Source organism: Caloenas nicobarica, chromosome 20, assembly GCF_036013445.1.
Source record: "Caloenas nicobarica isolate bCalNic1 chromosome 20, bCalNic1.hap1, whole genome shotgun sequence".
In the NCBI taxonomy this organism is placed as follows: domain Eukaryota; kingdom Metazoa; phylum Chordata; class Aves; order Columbiformes; family Columbidae; genus Caloenas; species Caloenas nicobarica.
Window position 1 is genome coordinate 4,955,554 of NC_088264.1, and position 18,018 is coordinate 4,973,571.

At 39.5% G+C, this 18,018-nt stretch overlaps 1 protein-coding gene across 2 annotated transcripts in view; it reads right to left on the reverse strand.

Annotated features, from left to right (window-relative positions):
* The window catches only part of ABL2 (ABL proto-oncogene 2, non-receptor tyrosine kinase), a 42,702-nt gene that overhangs the window by 20,461 nt on the left and 4,223 nt on the right, over positions 1–18,018 (reverse strand). Inside the window, exon 1 of one of the 2 annotated variants that reach the window (XM_065649165.1) lies at positions 658–811. The exons of the other annotated variant lie outside the window; for it this stretch is intronic. Within the exon in view, the coding sequence (XP_065505237.1) occupies positions 658–724 (67 nt within the window). The 5' untranslated portion in view covers positions 725–811. Of the gene's footprint in view, positions 1–657; positions 812–18,018 lie in introns of those variants that run through there. 2 annotated transcript variants of the gene reach the window in all.

An 18,018-nucleotide genomic window follows, 5' to 3' on the forward strand; every position in this document is an offset into this window, starting at 1 on the left:
GGAAAGGTGGGATGGCCAAACATTATGACAGCTTACGGCAAGTCATTTAGCACTTTTTTTTTTCATTGGTACTTCGGGAGAGAAGTTGCTTAATGTGGATTAAAGATTAAAGTCAAGATATCATCTAATTCTAAGCAAATCAAATGAATAGCTATTTACTCACAGTGTTAAGACAAACATTAAGTAAGAGCTCTTCTACAAAAAGACTACTTGCAAAACCATGGCTCAACCAACCCCTAAGCAAGCCACAAATACCTATACTCACGAAGTCGAGCTAGTGAGAGGTTTATTTTGCAGATATAAGGCACTACGTGATCAGACCTTCACGTTAACATGACATAAACATCCAAGCTGCTTTCCCAATGACATAATTACATGCATGTTATTAGAAGTTCTACAGTATTAGGCCCTCTCCTTAGACTCAGCACCTGGAACAACGACCACATAAATTTCAAAAAGGCAGCTGAGAAACAGATTAATTTTCAGCCTTCCTGGTTAGAGGGAAAACTTGGAAGGAGAGGGTACAGCCTGACTCACTGACCTGTAATCTCACAGGAGTGAAAGAAAACATCTAACAGCCCAAATTTCAGCTGATGTCACAACTTGAGGCCCAAGTAATTATTTTTGCAAGTGCCTTGGACAGGCAGCACTGCTTACCTTTCGGAGGATATTCAGAGGGCAGAGCTCCCCAGGTGAGCTGATACAGCTTCAGTTTCCAGTACATGAGTTTAATTTTTTAATGGAATCCCAAAATGCTTGTTAGCACAGATGTGACTTCTCAGTTCCATCCACCCACACTGAATATGCAGCAACTGCCAAAGCTAGAGTACTTCTGTTTAAAAAAAAAAAAATAATTCTCTAGCTAAAAATAAATCACAACACTGTCAACCTCATTTGTCAGCAAGCAATATGCTGTCCAAGCCACTGTCCATGGCCATTTTCTTCTCTTGAACAAAGAAGGGCTTTCCTTTGTTAAAATATTTACTTCGTTAGACTAAAATACTCTTGTGATCTTGTCTCCCTTGAAATCTATTTGTCTTAGAAAATAAACCAGTGTTTCCTTTTCTCCAAGAAAAGCTGAGCTTTAGCATGAATACTTGCCCAAAAATCGCGTGCTGTCTTGTTAACATCAGAACCAGGGAAAACTCTTAATGCGGGTCTTTGTCAGGAGATCCCCAGAGTCCAACATTCAGCTGAGGGACTTCTAGTTGTCCTGCTGCTCCTCAGCCCTACGGGCTGATTCACTTTTTGGGGGAGGCAGCGTGAACACGGCACGTATGAGGTCAGAGAAACGCATTCAACACACTAAACTTAGCTCCTGGCTGCTGCACCGCTTCCCGGTGGCAAACCCCAGACTTGTCACTTGTCACTGGCTCCGCGGAGCAGACAAGGGGCTCCATTCACCAGCCCCGTGGTCCAACAGCTGCCAAATAACCAAGTAACACAAACCCTGGGCTTGGCAGGAGGAGAATTCCGAGCTCAGCCCCAACAGCTTCGCAGTTTCAGGCTGTGTCGCTACATTTGCTGTCTCAAGTTCACCGACAGTGGTGTTTAGCCCTTGTGTGTCTGAGTTCACTATTAAGACAAGAATGTACTCATAGAAATAACTTTTTTTTTTTTTGGAAAAGCCTTTCTGGGCTAAGGCAGAATTAATAGAACTTTGAAGGAAAAGAGACGATAGTGAGACTGAGCAAGTTCAATAATCTGTTTTAAAAGTCATAAAACCTACAAAAAAGTCATTGTTTGAGTTGCTGGTGTAGTAATAAAGTCAGTTTTATGACAAAGAAGGATAACTGTAAATTAATAGACAAAGATTATTCATGAGTTGAGTGGATCTGGATTGAAAATGCTAATTCAATTAAGCAGGTTTCTGACCGATATTATTCAGTAGAGATCTGGTATCTTTTGACAGAATAATAAAAGAAAAGCAATGTTTTAAACATAACTGAAGAGAAGCAAGACTAGTTGATATATTCAACTTGAAGGAATTTTATGCAGCTGAGATACAAACACATATTTTATATGTTTCTGCCTCTGTAGTGGCAACACCTACTGTAAAGTTAGGGTCACTTACAGCCCAGCGTCCTGCCGCTACCATTGCCAACAGAAGCTGCCTGGGCAAAGTGTAACAGTATTATTCTAGAATACTTCTCAAACCTCCAACAGGTTGTATCTCAAGGTCTTTCTGAGCCAAATCTGGCATTGTTGGAATTAAATTTCCCAACAACAGACTGCTTCTATTATTTTATCCAGTTGCTGTCTGAAATAATGCAAACTAAACTTATCACATAAAAAATATCCTCCCAGAATGTTATCGACAGCTCAGCTGCTCCTATTTCTTTTGAACATGTGCTATTTTCATTTAATGTTCCTCAGTCTGTATAGTGGCCAATGCCAAATGATTGCTACCTGTTGGTGCTTTCCTCACCACTTGTGATCTTCACAGGCCTTTACCTTATTCTGCCTCTGCCACCGCTCTTCCAGGCTGAAGCATTTGTCTTGGGCGCTCTGATGTTGTTATAGCCTTTGGTCACCTTTAAACAGTCCTCCTTTGAGATTTTTCTAGCTCTACCATACATTCCTTTAAAAACCCAGATCAGAATTACATGCTGTATGCAAACCATAGCTTTGTACAGTGGCAGAATTATATTTTTCTATTCCTAATGCTCTGCTTTTTGGAGTATAATTCTAAATATGGTCATGATACTGTCTTATTACTGCTCAAAGATTTATTTCTACTGTTGTAGTAGTTGGCTCAGAGCTAAATACCTCATATGAAAAGCTAGAACCATTTTCTTCCATATACTTCCACCGAATTTCATATCACTTCTTCAACCTGCAAGATCCTCCTGCAGTTCTTCAGTCAACTTCTGTATCTCCTGTCTTTAACAAGTTCATATTATCAGCAATTTTATCATCTTGCTATTTGCTTTCCTCCTCTTCACATCATTTCTCATAGCCTACTAGCAGCTTTCAAGCAAAAAACATGCAAGTTGAAGAAAAGTTAGAAAGTTGAGTACAAGACATTTTCTTCATTCCTGTTTGATAGTTTTTCATTTCTAGCACCTTGTCACTGAACAAAAACATTATGCCTTCCAGCAAGTTAAATACTATAATCGGTGTTTAGTAGTGTATGATCTGGTTAAATCATCACATACTGCTATCCTATGGTGAGGAGCACTTAAAGAAAAAAAAAAAAAAGGATGAAAATTACTTTGTAAGGAAACTATTGAACTAGAAGACTGGTCAAAAAAGGTGTATTCCAGATTTATCTCATAATTTGTCAAAAGACAAATCCCCACAAGAGCCAAGATCTGTTGCTAATTTACAATGCTAACCTGAACACTAGCAGTTTGTTTTTCAACACTGCAAACATTTCCTCCTTGTGCTGGCGAAATATTGAAGAGGAAAACAGCTGTATGGATTCATCTAGGATTGTAAAGGGGTTTGAGGAAATCCTAAGTAAATGAAATCTTACTTTATTGAATTGATACCACAAAGCCTTCTATTCACCCAGAGTAAGAGGAGACAGACAATGTAAACTATATTGTAAGACCGAGGCACGCTTTTCAAGACTGGATTTTATGCAAAGTAACTTAAAAACATGCTAAGATTAACAGTGAGAGGGGAAGGGACTAACGCTGCCTTAGCCCCCCCAAAATGCAGCTGCTCTAAAAACAAAATATAGACAAGTGTTCGTTTGGACTGCTCCAGTGACGAAGTTCAACTGAGTTCTACTCCCCCAATTTTAACCAAATCTAGTCCTCTTTTGTTCTGATTTTCATCGTGTTGCTTACAGGTTTTTGAACAGAAACGCAAAATGACAAGGACAGTATTCACTCCCTTCTAAAACAGATCTAGCAACTAGAAAAAGCAAAAATATGATTTCATTTTGTCACCTGCTAGCCACATAAGTACTCGACTAATTTTTCCTGTTCAGAGGGTGAAACAACAACTCAATGTTGACATAGTCAGGGACGGAGACCCACTAGTAGTTATTTAAAGTGCCTTCCTCCCACTTAATACTGGTATAGCTGTATGAGACATCTCTCCTGCTGCCAGTACTTGTGGTGGTACGACAGGGATGCTCAGAGGATTGGTTGGAATATTGTCAGCTGCTTTTAACTGAAGGCTACTCCAGCTTTTATTATTGCTTCTGCCTTTGGGTGCCACTTCCCCCAGTGCTTAATTTACTCTGCTTACGATATATATATATTCAGAGGGAGGAAGGAAGAGGGAAAGGGCTGGAAATACCCAGTGGGAGGTCTAACATTGCGGCTCACTCAGCAGTTTGTTTCCTCTCGCTCTGTAAAGTACTGGTTAGTTCCTAAGTTGCATCCGTCTACAACCTCAGTTTTTGTGGATGTTACTGTGGGTAGTAATACGCTTTTCTGAAGAGCTAAGGAGTATAGCACATCATAAACTGAGAGGATGAATCAATATTACCTTGCCTCTTGTGGCACTGAGAAGAGTTTTTACACCTGCAGCAGTGGCAGCAGCAACAAGTAGAAACGCACAGAAACTGCCATTCAAGTTGATACGAGTTATCACTGATACGTGGTGTGCGTGAACAAGACAAAAATGTGACTTTAGGGCATACGAATCAGAGAAATCGAGCCATTTGTGCAGCTCAGAGGAGTACTTGCAGCCACAGAAGGAACGGTGTATGCACTCTGCTATCACCATCAATTAAAGGATGGGAAAATTAATGAAGTGCAAGATGACTTAACCAAACTCCAAAATAAGACCTCTGACAAAAGAATATCAGCTGCATTCAGTTTCATTACAAGATTTTTGACTAGTTGTGCCATACTGCTTGCTTTGAGGGAGGTACATAAAACTGCTCCTCAATTTAGGAGTGTTGTTATATGAAATGTAAATTTTGAACTGAAGTCTAACTGTGCCATCCAGAAGGAAACTTGCTTACAGTGTCTCCAAATCTTCTGATCTGAAAGGCCAAGAAAGGTCCCTTTATCTTGTTAATTTAAGATTCTTTTTTCTAATTTGACAGAGTTCTACCTCATTCCTTCTTCCTCCCACTCCACAGCAAAATATTCCCAGTTGTTGCTGGCCTATATAGGTTGTCAGGACAGCTGACTGCTTGGATTACACAGACTGTATTGTATCCCTTCATAAACCAGCCCCACTAAGTGCTTCCTTTGGGACCAGGCCTCGCTACTGGGCCGTACCAGCACACCAGGTGCTGTCCTGAAGTTGGAAATTCCAAGACAACAGGCAATCCTGCAAATGCTCCTCTCAAAATCACTCTCCCTCTTGAGGCTCTTGAGTATAAACCTCCTCCAAATCAGATATTTGAGTAACCAGAAGCATGGCAAAATTGTATTCAGTTCTGACTTAGAGACAGAATTCTGACTTTGGCCTTTTGTCCAGGTACTGGAAACTAAAGCAGCTCTGGGTTTTGGTAGCTGGGGAGAAGATTTTTCAGTTACATTTCTACTTTTACAGCAGTTACCTACAGGAATCCTGTATTCAAATGTTTTCAGAATAACTGTAGCTCTCCTCTGTGCAGCAGTTAGAAAGCAGAACATTTCCCATCCCATGTAGATACTGCTTCCAGCCAAGGGCTTCTCTTTTTCATCCTTACAGAGACTTTTTATTTAGCACTAGTACAAGACAGTCAACCACTGCCAGCTTCTTGAGATGCTACTAAAACTCTGCCTTTTAGGGCACTTCTCTATTGGAATTCCATGCTATTGTGACATGTTACTTGACTTAAATTTCTTTGAAAAAGTACCCTTGATGTAAACTATAAGACACACCTCAGCTAAAGAATTGCTATTTACCAAGCAACAGAGCATCCCAAAGCAGGTCTGATTAACTTTGGGCTGGAAGCTGCTCTACCATGTAGGCTTCAAATGGGTCTTTCAGCTTAGAAAGACTTTATACAATCAGAAGATAATTAATATTTGAAAGATATTTGAAGGGTCTTTAGAATTAATGACATGTTTCCTGTTCATCTACATCACTGCCAGAAACAGTCTTCCCATTGCTTTCAAGCTACTTTGAGCACTTAAAGCCAATACAACTATGTGTTCCTTAGAAGTAACAACTTCCTGGACAGGTTACAGAACTGAGCAGATGCCAAAACTGTCAAAACCAGTGAGGGAAGTGAGGCAAGGAAAGATGTTTATATGGACATATTATTGCTTTGAGAACTAAGTCACTTACAAACTAAAATAAACCATACAAGCCTAACAGTGTTAATTTTTTATAAAGCCTGTGTGGTCAGTCCCTGACGAACTGAGTGAAGAGCTGAAATTTAGAAACCTGGAAGCACCCAGCACATCTGAGCTCCTTCAGGAAGGATGCTGAATCTCCTGCATGAAGCATCAGCAGAGATTCTGGGGCAAACACCCCTTAAGGTTACGCTTTCATCATGAACAGTAGATTGCCTGTGCCCCCAGAACAGGAAAACCTCTGAAGCACCCACAAAGATCAAGTGAGGCACACATGGAGATAAGCAGCACACAAACCAATGACTGAAATACAAAAGATAAGCATAGACAATGTCTAGCAGAGAGATGCATAAAGTATGATTATCTTTTTTTCCTCTGAAAAGAATAGTAAATTAAACATGCAGGGTCACACCTCAGGTTCTGAAGCTGGAAAAGCTGAGTAATGGTAAACATCAACTTGTCATGATCAAACAGACCAAGCAAAATCAGCCCACCAAAGGGGTGATTAATCTAGGCTGGCATGTTCTCTCATTAGTAACGTCAAATGTGACTGTTCAGTAAAACTTCTATATCAAGAATTGCATCTCATTAAAGTGTGACAGATTAGGAATTAAGTTATTACACTGATAATAATTACTAGAGAAATTAGATTAACAGATTTATTCACAGAGCTGTGACTCCTTTGGCAGAAATATTCGTCAAACATTTGGTTATCCAACTTCAAGTTCACATCTACTTCAGCGTGAAGGACAGCTGGCCTTTTAGCTGGCAGTGTCATCAACTCAATGACAGCAATGAGGAGCTGCTGTCCATGGGCACTGGGTTATAATCAGCTTTTCATTCACTCCACTAAGGCCAAGAACTCAACGAGCACTCAAGTAAAATATATGTTGAAAAACCCCACCCTTAAACCAGATGAGAGGTGATCCTGTTCTTAGAAACTTGGGGAAGTGATCTCTTGTGAAGAAATACTGCCTTTGGCTCTTTAAGCATCTGAGTTAACTCACTTCTGAATTTCAAAGGTGGTGGTGGTGGGGACAAGCTTCTCTTTGACAAGTTTTCACCAATTCATCCTTATCATATTGTAATTCAGATGCCCGGGATTCGAGCTGGCTCTACCCTGTAAGAGTTTACTTCAGGGTTAGGTATTTTCTAGATAAACTTACAATCCTCCCCATCTTAGCCAAAATTAATGTAAGTCTTCTTACTTCGAAAATCCCTGGTGAATCTTTTGAAAATTAGGTATTGTTAATGTTGTAGACAGCTTATTTGTAATGGATTTCATACTATGGGTACTGCTACTGTTGGCCCCATTAAGGGGAAATTACATTAGACACAATAGGTGCATGCTCTAGCAGCAGGACTGAACCTAAATGACTCACCCAATTAAAATATATGGAATCTAACGACCTTACTTCTGAAGAAAGGGCAGGGCTTCCTATGTAATGACAAGTACAATATAATCATGGGGAAACAGACAGTCTTGGCTTTGTTCTTGAAACATGAAGGTGGCTACTGTAATCTAAGACAAATACATAAAATGCAGGTTATTCCTTTGAATTCGGGCGGAAAAATACTCAGGTCTGGATTTGGAGGTCTCAAACCAGTTTTACTGGGCACTTTGCCCATGTTATGGAAGCAGTATATCACATAATGGTGGTAGCCTGCTCTCAAGGAAAAATTACAACTGGAAGAATCAGCATGGGCAAAAAAAGGGGCAACCTGGGCAGGGGACGAAGAAGGAGAACTGAGAGCACATTGGGAGAGCACAGAAAAACACTACGGTCTATATGAGTGTTATTTATGTTTAGAGGGATGTGGAATCCCCCCCAGGCTCAGACCAGCAGAACTCCACCTCTATAAAGAGTTTAGCATTATCTTGACAACTTGAATGAGGATACGTGGCCCTTACAACCATCATTAGACACTTATGAAAAGAAACACTTCAAATAACTCCTTACTCTAATTAAGATCCACAAACCGAGCCTTCTGCAGCTGTTGAGATTCATCTCCCGTTTGTGTCTGGAGATGTGGGGTGGGGATCACTGGGGAGAGCCCAGACCCCGGCAGACACGAGCGCTAACCGCACAGCTGTCTTCGGAAGCACGCTGCTGAAAGGACTCGGCATTCCTCCTCACAGACCACGCCAGAGATGCAGAGTCGTAATTTTTTTCAGGTTTAAAATTACATGAGTGCTAACGTACAAAGCTGAGAGCGAACATGTCATCCAGTGATGTGCCTGTTCTTTTACACAAGAAGCAGTCAGGAAACAGCAGCATAAGCGTCTCATCCCAAACAGTGAAGTTTTTCTAAATCTAGAAAACTGCTTTCTGGAGGTTGAATTGTTCTCCAGACTTGTGACAAGATGCAATAATGTTCTTCCAATGAGGACATGAATTCTGGTAAGATTTATTTCCAAACCCTCTAGTAGGTAACCATCTAGCCTACTCAGATGTCTACAACTACACAATAAGATCCACAATTTTTGCGGAAACACTTTGTTTGTAACTTAAAGTTACCAGTTTTGTGGGTGACTACTCTCAGTAGTGCTAACCATTCTGTACCCTTTACTACCAGTAAATGCTTATTCTCATATGTGTTAAATTCACAGCCTACAGAACATTCTCAGTCAGGGCATGCTAATATTATGACTTGATACTACAGGGGATATTTTTGTAGCACTTGATATATAGAGTGCCTCACAGTTTTGATATTTTATTCTCTTGACAATCCTACAGATTAGGGTAAAATTTGTACTATGCAGAAGACGGTCTAAAGCAAAGCAACACAGTCATTTGTTAAATATCAGACTGGAAGCTGTGGCAGAGCAGGACTCAAACTGGTGTTAATCAGACGTCCTTCCTAAAGTGCAATACTTGGAGCTTTCGTTACAAAATCCTTACGGTATCTCTGAGTACCAGTTTCAATACAAAGACATAAAACACTTTGAAAACAGCTACTGTCTCAACTACTGATGCTCTCTGAACAAAAACTCCCATGCTTCCTCACACTAATTAAGTAGGTTTAAAACAAGCAGATTCAAGTTCAAGCATCAAAAAAGGGAAGAAAATCTGTCATAGGGCAAAGCACAACAGAAAGCCTCTACAGTCAAAATTGGAAAAGAAAGCACAGACATGGAGTTAGTTCTGCTAGAGATCTGCTGCACGAACCATCTTGTGTACTCATGCGTCTCACTTATCTGTACGATAAGAGTCTTCCTTTTCTAAACTTACTACCCTACCAGTGGGGAAAAAAAAAAAAAAGGCTAAATAGGATTAGCTATTAGAAGACAGTTTTCTTAAACTGCAGGGATTTTTACTCATGTCAAGATCTCAATTTTTTAATAGTTAAAGATGGTAACTTCATGCATGTCTGCATTCCTGGTTTTAGAGCTGGCATCCTTTGTCTGTCAGCAAAGGCAAGGAGCTGGGGAACAAACTATTTCACCAAGAGCACAGTCAGATAGGAAGACACTGTGCTAACAGGGCAAGAAGGAAGAGGGCCTACTCAAGAAAGCGATAAGGAAAAAAAATAGGAAAATTAAGTTATGCAAACAATAGGAAGGATAAAAAGCACATAAGAAACACAAAGTTCTGCATATTGAACAACACAAAGGAACTGCAGGGGCAGAAAGTAGACTTAAAGCAAGGAAAAGCACAACAGCAGCATGTAATAGAAAATCCCCACAGTACAGGGTTGAATGCTATACACCAAAAGAAAATAATAACAGAAAGACTAGACTAAGCTTGCTATGATTTTACCTGTCTCATTTTCAGATTGGATATGGCTCAAAAACAAAGATACAGGCAGCGGAGTAAGAATACTAAATGCTCATAGGAAAGGAAATGGTGGTTCTTCCTCATTTATCGCCAGCACCAATTCCTGGACATTAAATCCTGTTTCCCTTTAAGCTTCAGGCAACCACACTTCACATGATATTCACCATGGGATGACACTTCTCAGAACACAGGATCATTATCTAATTTCCAAAAGCACAAGAGCATTCCCTGGAAGGGTAACTTTCAGTTTGGTGATATGAAGCACTGCTGTACCAGAGCAGTTTATTCTATATACTAAAGCCTACTTCTCCATTAACAAATCAAGATGCTGTTTCTATAATAGCTTTTATGGTTTCAAAAATTACAAGCCCACCTTCCTGTAGGCTCAGGGGGTGGAGCACAGGGGGTAACTCTGTAATCAAGAGTGTTTTAATCTTTCGGTATGAGGAAATAATGGATGGGTGGATGTAACAAAGCCAGATGCCAAGGCCTGAAATGCATGCAAGATCTCAACATCATAACAAATTAGTAAAGTGCAGGGGAAAAGAAAAGGACAGTTATAGCATACCAAAAGTCATGCCTCTGCTTTAACATGAAAATATGCAAGATGGGAAGTCTGTCTTGGTTGTAAACAGATTTTCCTATCTCCTTTCTAGTAGTCTGGTTTAGGACTGAACAATGTGTTTCAACATGGCCTTTCACTGACCAGTATTAATGGGAATTATAAGTGACCCTTAGAAAACAACCCACAAATGCATCCTAATTTAGTGTAACAACTACCCCACAGCTGAGCAGCCAATGAGGAACACCACAGTAGTGCCCAGTGATCTTATTTTTTGTAATTACATGCCTGAACACCAGGTTTAGGACCTCTGCAAAGAGCCTGTCTCCCAGCCAACAGCCGGATGCAGGAACGCTTACTGCAATTCAACCTTTTGTTTGTATTGCTCTACTGCTAAACAACCAAACACAATATACTGAAGTTCTCTATCTCTTGCTAGTTCACTGTAGCTTCAGCCTCTTTAGGGAAGTTTGATAGATAACGTTCAGCAAAGCACAGCGCTTTGAGCTTCCCATTTCAAGGCCAGTCAAACAATTAACACAAACACTAACCTTCTTTCAGACCTATTATGCCACAAGTGTTTTGAAATACAGGCTAGAACCACAACAAACTCATTTCTTTAACAGATGAGACAACATTTAGCCTGCAGACAGCTTTTCTGTGTCTGTTTATGCAAAAGTTAAGTCTAAACATCTCCGTAAAACAAGCAAGCATTACTGCCATTTTACAAATGAGACGTGCTCAGAAGCAATAAGAACTGACTCTTAATTGGAGAGCTCAGATTTCCCAGCAGAAGTATCAGATTTAATGTCTTTTCATGCCCGAAAAGTTGCCTGCATCCTTTCACATAAACAAGTCACAAAACCTCTCTTACCGGCAGATGAAGTTATCTGGGATAAAGCCCAATGGAAACAAAACAACTGAAAGGGAAGCAGTTGAGCTCTTAAAAGCAAAAGCAACATGTACTCCCTTAAATTTTGACACAGCTGCATCTGGCTTTTGATTGTGGGTTTATGAAAGCTGGCAAAATCCACATATTACTTAAAACACTCTTCACTGCAACACAGTAATGTTGAGGAAAAAAAACCCACCACACACACACACAAAAAAACCCCAAAACAACAAACCCTCCACTTTTCCGAGAGAAAAACCTTTTAGCAACGGATAAATTAAGTCAAAGCATCATAGCACCCTCTCGTGGTAGGCTGGAAAATCATGATCTCCATGAGCAACCTGCAATTGATCCTTTACCTTCTTTCTTTAAAATTCCAGCAGCCTCCTATGTGCTGCCCAGATAACATGGTAGCGCTGCCCAGCATGGGGCTGTGTTCTTTCACACTCACCTGCTTTCCGCTGACAATGCCATGCATGTTTCTAATCCCGCTTCCCTGCTCAAATGTAACCAGGTGAGCTTTGTGTGCAGAGGAGAAGGCTGAAGAAAGCAGAAAGGCTGTCCAGGAGGTTCCTCGTAGTCAAAGGCTGTGCTTGTTCAGGAACAAAATGCTTACTGGCAATGCCTCCTGTGAATCAGCTGCAGTGTAGTTCTGAGACAGCTGATGCACAAGAGAAAACACACTAACGATCAGCACCTGGGGAAGGTCACCATTCCCCCATGCCTATAGCAAAAAACCAGCACAGCTCACCTGAGTCTAAACAGCCTGTAATTCTGCTGCCTTAAGGGATGCCAGTTCCATAGCCTGCAGCATGAGTGAGTGCAACACCAGGGCTAAACCCACCCACCTGTGGCTGCACAGGTACCGAGGGGCCAGCTGAGCTTTATTTTGGAGCCAGGCTGCACCCAGAAGCAGTTATGTGCTTTGCCACCAACCCGCAAAATGAGAAAAAGTATTTTACTTAGCAGAAACACTAACAAGGCACATGGAAAAAGTCATTGCATCTTTACCATCGTGGTGCAAGCTTGTGTGTTGATGGAAAGACACGTACCAAGTGTCCTCAGCAAATTTAGCTTAGTCATTTGACAAAAAATAGATGGAATCAGTACAGATGTATTCACGTCAAAATAAGAAAGAATTAGAACTTCTGTACAAGACAACAGACAAGTTTAGCTTTGACAGACTTAAGCATGTGGCTTATTTCAACTTCTCAAAGCATACTGTACTTCTAACTAGATGCTGAAGTGGAGGAATTATCACACAATTAAATGACTTTGATTTAAGAGGACAGTGCCTTCTTTAAACATTTTACCCCTAAAAAAGCTAAATGTATTTAATTATGGTGACCTAAAAATAGAAAATAAAAAATTTTCTGACCAGACAGATTTAGTACTGTTACAACAAAAGCAAGAATTAGATCTGCTGGACTTCTGTTTCACAGGGCAGCTATGGCAGGCTACTCAAATTATCATTTGAGCAAGTACTGATTTTGCACATCAATCCTAAGCCATGTAATGTACCCCTGCAAGAAGAAAATATGAGAAGTGGGCTAGTTTTTCTTCTGTAGTTCCTATCAGACTCAAATTTATTAGATTGCTCAAAAATGTATCTCAGTTTCTTCTAACATGAAAAATTAGCTATGTTGCATACCTTAATACCCACATTTTTTTGAGATTCTGAAGATAAAAACTAAATATAACTTGAAATACTAGCACTGCAGGACACTATATACCATATTCCTATTTATTTTAAGGACCTTCTCTAGACAAAGCCATTTTAATCTGATAAAGTACCTCTGCTTTCTCTGTTTACTCCTGAAATTTCAAAACAAAAAAAGAAACCAAAAATCAAAATTAAGTGAAACCAACAAATATCACCCTGAATAACAAGTGTACACTTTATGATTAGTGGAAAAAGTATTTTGCTGTGCTTCACTGGGTAATGGGGCCAGAGCACAGGTTTCACGCTGATATCAATTACAAAAGCACTGTTCATCCCCCCTCAAGCTGTACGTGTCTTTCTGCCGCAAAAAGAGAAGACAAAACCCAGTAAAACTCATCTTCCTAGTCGGGAGAAAGAGCAAGAATTCTCCAGGGCCTGCAGAGAGCTGGTTCTTAGTATTTATCTATGTTACTTCCACAAATGACAAAGCTCATCGTGTCTTACTTGATGCTAATCCAGTCAGTAAAAAGCAGGTTTGAAAACAAATCAGAAATGAGTGATATCACCACAAAGTGATCAAAGAAACAACTTTCAGAGCATCTGTTCAAGGTCTCGCCTATACCACAGCCTTTATGCTTTGATCAAAGTGCCATTTGAAGAGTAATTTTACCAAGACCCAACTCTATTCACAAATATCAACAATATTCTAAAGAGCACATGTAGGACATTCAGCAATTTAAAATTCAATTTAGGAGAACTTGATATTTTAACTTTATCTTAAATCTGAGCCTGCGAGCTGCCGTTAGACTGCCTTTTTTTTTCCAGTTTATAGAAGAAAAGACGAAAAAATTTAATTTACAGGAGACAAGGAACCACAAATCAGCTCTCAGACAAAGGATGCTGTTTGTTTTTCACTTGTACTCGAGTGAATGGTGGACATAAAGAAAGCTGTACAATTAAAACTTGTGCTTTAAGAAAAAACTGTATTAAACACAAGCAGTAATTCTATGCTTACGCAACCCAGCTCAGGCCAGTATACGCTTGAGTTCTGCTGCACCCAGTGACTTAACAGAGCAGCTACGTCACTGTTTCAAAAGATCTTCAAGGTTATTCAGATCTCTCTTCTTGGATGACATAGCTTGTATTAATTTCAAAAAAGCTTGCATAAACAGATTTTTTTTTATTGTGGAACAGTCACCGTAGTTTCATTAATTAGCAAGTTCTGACATACTAGATTGCTTTAAAGGAAAAAACACTTAAATTATTTCTTTTTAAATCCCTTCAAGGCTAATCTAAATATTTTCCAGTTGTCTTCTATTATTAAGTAAATTTTCAGAGATACTAGCATAGCTGCTGCTTCTGCTCTTGGCTTTTCTAAGCAGCAACACAAAATTGATATTCTCATCAGTTGCACAGCCTCCCACAGGCTTCTGAATAGCAGCAGTAAAACTGAACAGTCTTGTTAACTTTGTGACACTGCTGGTTAGCAAAACAAACCCTGAGCAGTAAAGGCTTTGAAATAATCTTGAGAAACTGAGCTGACCCTGTAAGCTAAGGAAGGGCTCATTATATTAATTTACGCTCCAGATTGGGTTTGAAGGGTTATTTTCACAATCGAGGGACTACAAAATTAGAATGTACAAACGTTTTCATTTTTTGTCTAGATAATAGATCTGTGCTCTGTAAACACCTTTTAGACCCCTGATGTTTAGGGTAAATGTAGGAGGTAATACTAATCTACTTGGATATGACACTATTTAAACAAGCTTCTAGGCCAGGCCATATGTTGGAATGTACACAGATTTGTGATGAGGAAGTGCTTCTTCCCTTTGCAATTCCTTTATGTTTCGGTGTGTCTACTGTACAGCCAACTTTTCCAAAAACTGTGGGTCTAACTGAACACGGAATATGACAAACAAGAACACTTCACGAACTATGCTCCATACTACCACCATACCAGCCAATATTCTAGTTGAGATGTCAGCAAACACAAAAAAGAGACACGCACCCGATGCTTTGTTGTTTGGATTATTATAGGAGAAAGGAAGTAGAAATAGACTGGGAGGTGCATAGGGTCACAAATCTGGAATGTTCTCATCCTCCTGTTCTCTAATTTGATTCCTAATTTGACCCAAGAGCAGCAGGAGGTGGTTCTTTTGCCTTATATAGCTTAAAACAAGAAGAAGCTGCTTCGGTTTCACGTTAGTATTAAACAACAAAAAAAAACCCAAACTATCAACAGAAAAGAGAGCAAAATCCAAACCAGTAACACTATCAAATTAAAGGATGAGGGGATGCATAACTGTCCGACAGAAAATAAGGCTACTTTTCTTACATAATTGTAGTCCAAATTTTCACATCACTATTGCCATAAAATACTTTCAAATCAACGTAAGTGAAGCTACAAGTTTATTAACACATGTAATTATTCTTAATGAAAGTATCATAGCAAGATTAAGATGCTAAGGACAATGTTTGGGAGGGAAGGACAGGAGAAGAGGAAAGGAATTTCTTGAAGCAGTTCAGTCTTAAAAGAAATATGTTTAAATGGCCTTTAAAGAGCACTAGAAATAAAACCAATTCAATTCTTAGTGAGGTATTTCTGTGCATCTTTGTCTCCCCCTCAAAAAAGGCAAAGTTATTTTTGGACTGTTTCCTGTGCTGAGTTAGCTGATACTGAAAGCCACCCATTGAAAAGTTAATTTATACACAATTGCACATAAGCAATCATATTAAGAGATGCGCATGTCTTTATAGAAAGACCACAAAGCACACAAAACTTCCTAAGCAGATATGGGTAATATAACTAAGCTTTGTTGTTGTGGTTTACAGTGTTACCAACAGGAAGCCTCAATGGTTTTGTAACAGTCACTTATTCTAGAGAGAATAATCTCTACAGATAATACCAAGACCAGCCTTTAAAATAAAGTATTTCATAACCACAAAACCAGAGAAATGTCAGGGATGAGGCAGTGACGGTGAGAGAACCATTACTTTGGACCCAACAAGTCCACCATGTTACCCTCCTTAGTGCAACCTTTTGTTTCTTTCTTGCTCTGTTGAGGGAAAAAGAAACTGCTGGTGGTCCAAACAACTATGAGAAATGTTTATTTACCACTAAGTACCCTTCTGAACGCTGTTAAGAACAAACCTGTGTGCCCACTTTGCAGATTCACCTGCAAAGCCAGTTAAGGGGCCATTTGCGCCACAGCCACCCAGCTTTGTGTCACTTGTAATTACACACTGTTGAAAGAGCTACTGCCCAATCGTCACACAGTGATTTAGGATATCGGATTCTGAAACAGTTATAACATAAGTGAGGCTTTAGTCTGTGGTCATCCATCCTCGGCTTTTTGAAATACAACCAGCTGAAAATCAACTTCGCAAGCCACTAAACAAAACCTAACTGTATTAGTTTTAATAACTTTCACACGCATCCCTACTGGAATTAAGTATAAACTGCTGTTTCTTGGTTTGTATTAGTTGGGTTTGAACATAGTTTCTTATGAGTGTGAACTAGCCAGCTGTCAGCAGTATTTAGAAGACAGTTTATGGCTAAAAAGTACACTGGAACCATTAAGTTGTGACAACTAAGAGAAATGGGCTAGAATAAATCACGCTAATGATCATCTGGCTTCATCTATAAAACAAAGGTCTAAAAAGTATGATTAGACTTCAGCAAGGGCTGGCCTGCTCTAAGAACAAACAAACACAACATATGCTGAAGTAAGTGGGTCACAGAACAGGTCACTTCTCCTGAACACCAGTGAAAACATGATTTCAAGGCTACTGTCCCAGAATCTGTAATTAGTACCAGCCAGAAAATATTCCTGAAGCCAACCCTGCTACAGCATCTCTAGGAGATAGTCCAACTACCTTCCAACTCTAATTATGTGAGCTGTCAGTCCTGCTAGATTAAAAACTATGATTTAAGCCACTTGTGACAATTCTCTTTTGTGTCCAAGAGCTTACACGTTCACTTTCCATTGACTTGTTCATTTGGACATGTCCCTATTTCCAAAAAAAAAAATCCCACGATTTTTTTTTGCAAAACATTGCACTTGCAAGCAATATCAAGTTTGTGAAATATTGCTAGAACAACTTGTACCACACCATCTGCTACATGTGGAGAACTGAGAAATCAGAGATCTGTCTGGGCTTTGAAATTTGATTTTAAGTTAGACTAACATCTTTTGAAGTAACTTCATTTCAGTCTTACCTTCTTCAGACTATGTTCCCTTGTCTATGTGAAAAGTACATAGGACATATATATATGCCAGGAATTATAACTGATTGTAGTCTGTATTATATTGTCCCTTCCATCGAGTTGGTAGAGTCCTCTCATTTGCAAAAGACTATGCAAAAAACTCCAACTTGAGACAAGGTAAAAAAACGAGTATTGAATGCAACTGAATCTGCAAGAATAATTTAGATATCACGGAGAACAGTGCAATATAGAACACAGCTACAATTTCACATTCTACAAGAGATGTTCCTCTAGACACTTAGCTGAACTATCCTTTATTCCCCAAATAACTAGTTATGAGTTATTTATACATTATGGTCCCACAAGATTTCTGATTTACAGCACAAAGAGTCAGGCACTGAATACAGTGATTATATTCCATCTGCACAGGGCATTTACTGACAGGAAAGTCTGCCGGCAAGTAGCTCTGGCCCGAGCTTGCTGCATTTCACTGGGATGAAAAATAAAGAAAACTTCAGGAGGCCCACAAAGTGCGGTTGTTAAACTGACCCTATTTTCTCTCCTTCTTTCCATTTTCCTGCACCCAGCCCTTCTGTTTCACTGAATTTCAAAGGGATGGTGTTATTTATGCTTCTTCCTATTTTAGAATGTTTTTATCACGTGGCATAGCACTCTAACTGCCTTAGGGGAGCTTTAATGATAATTTTATTTTGAAAAG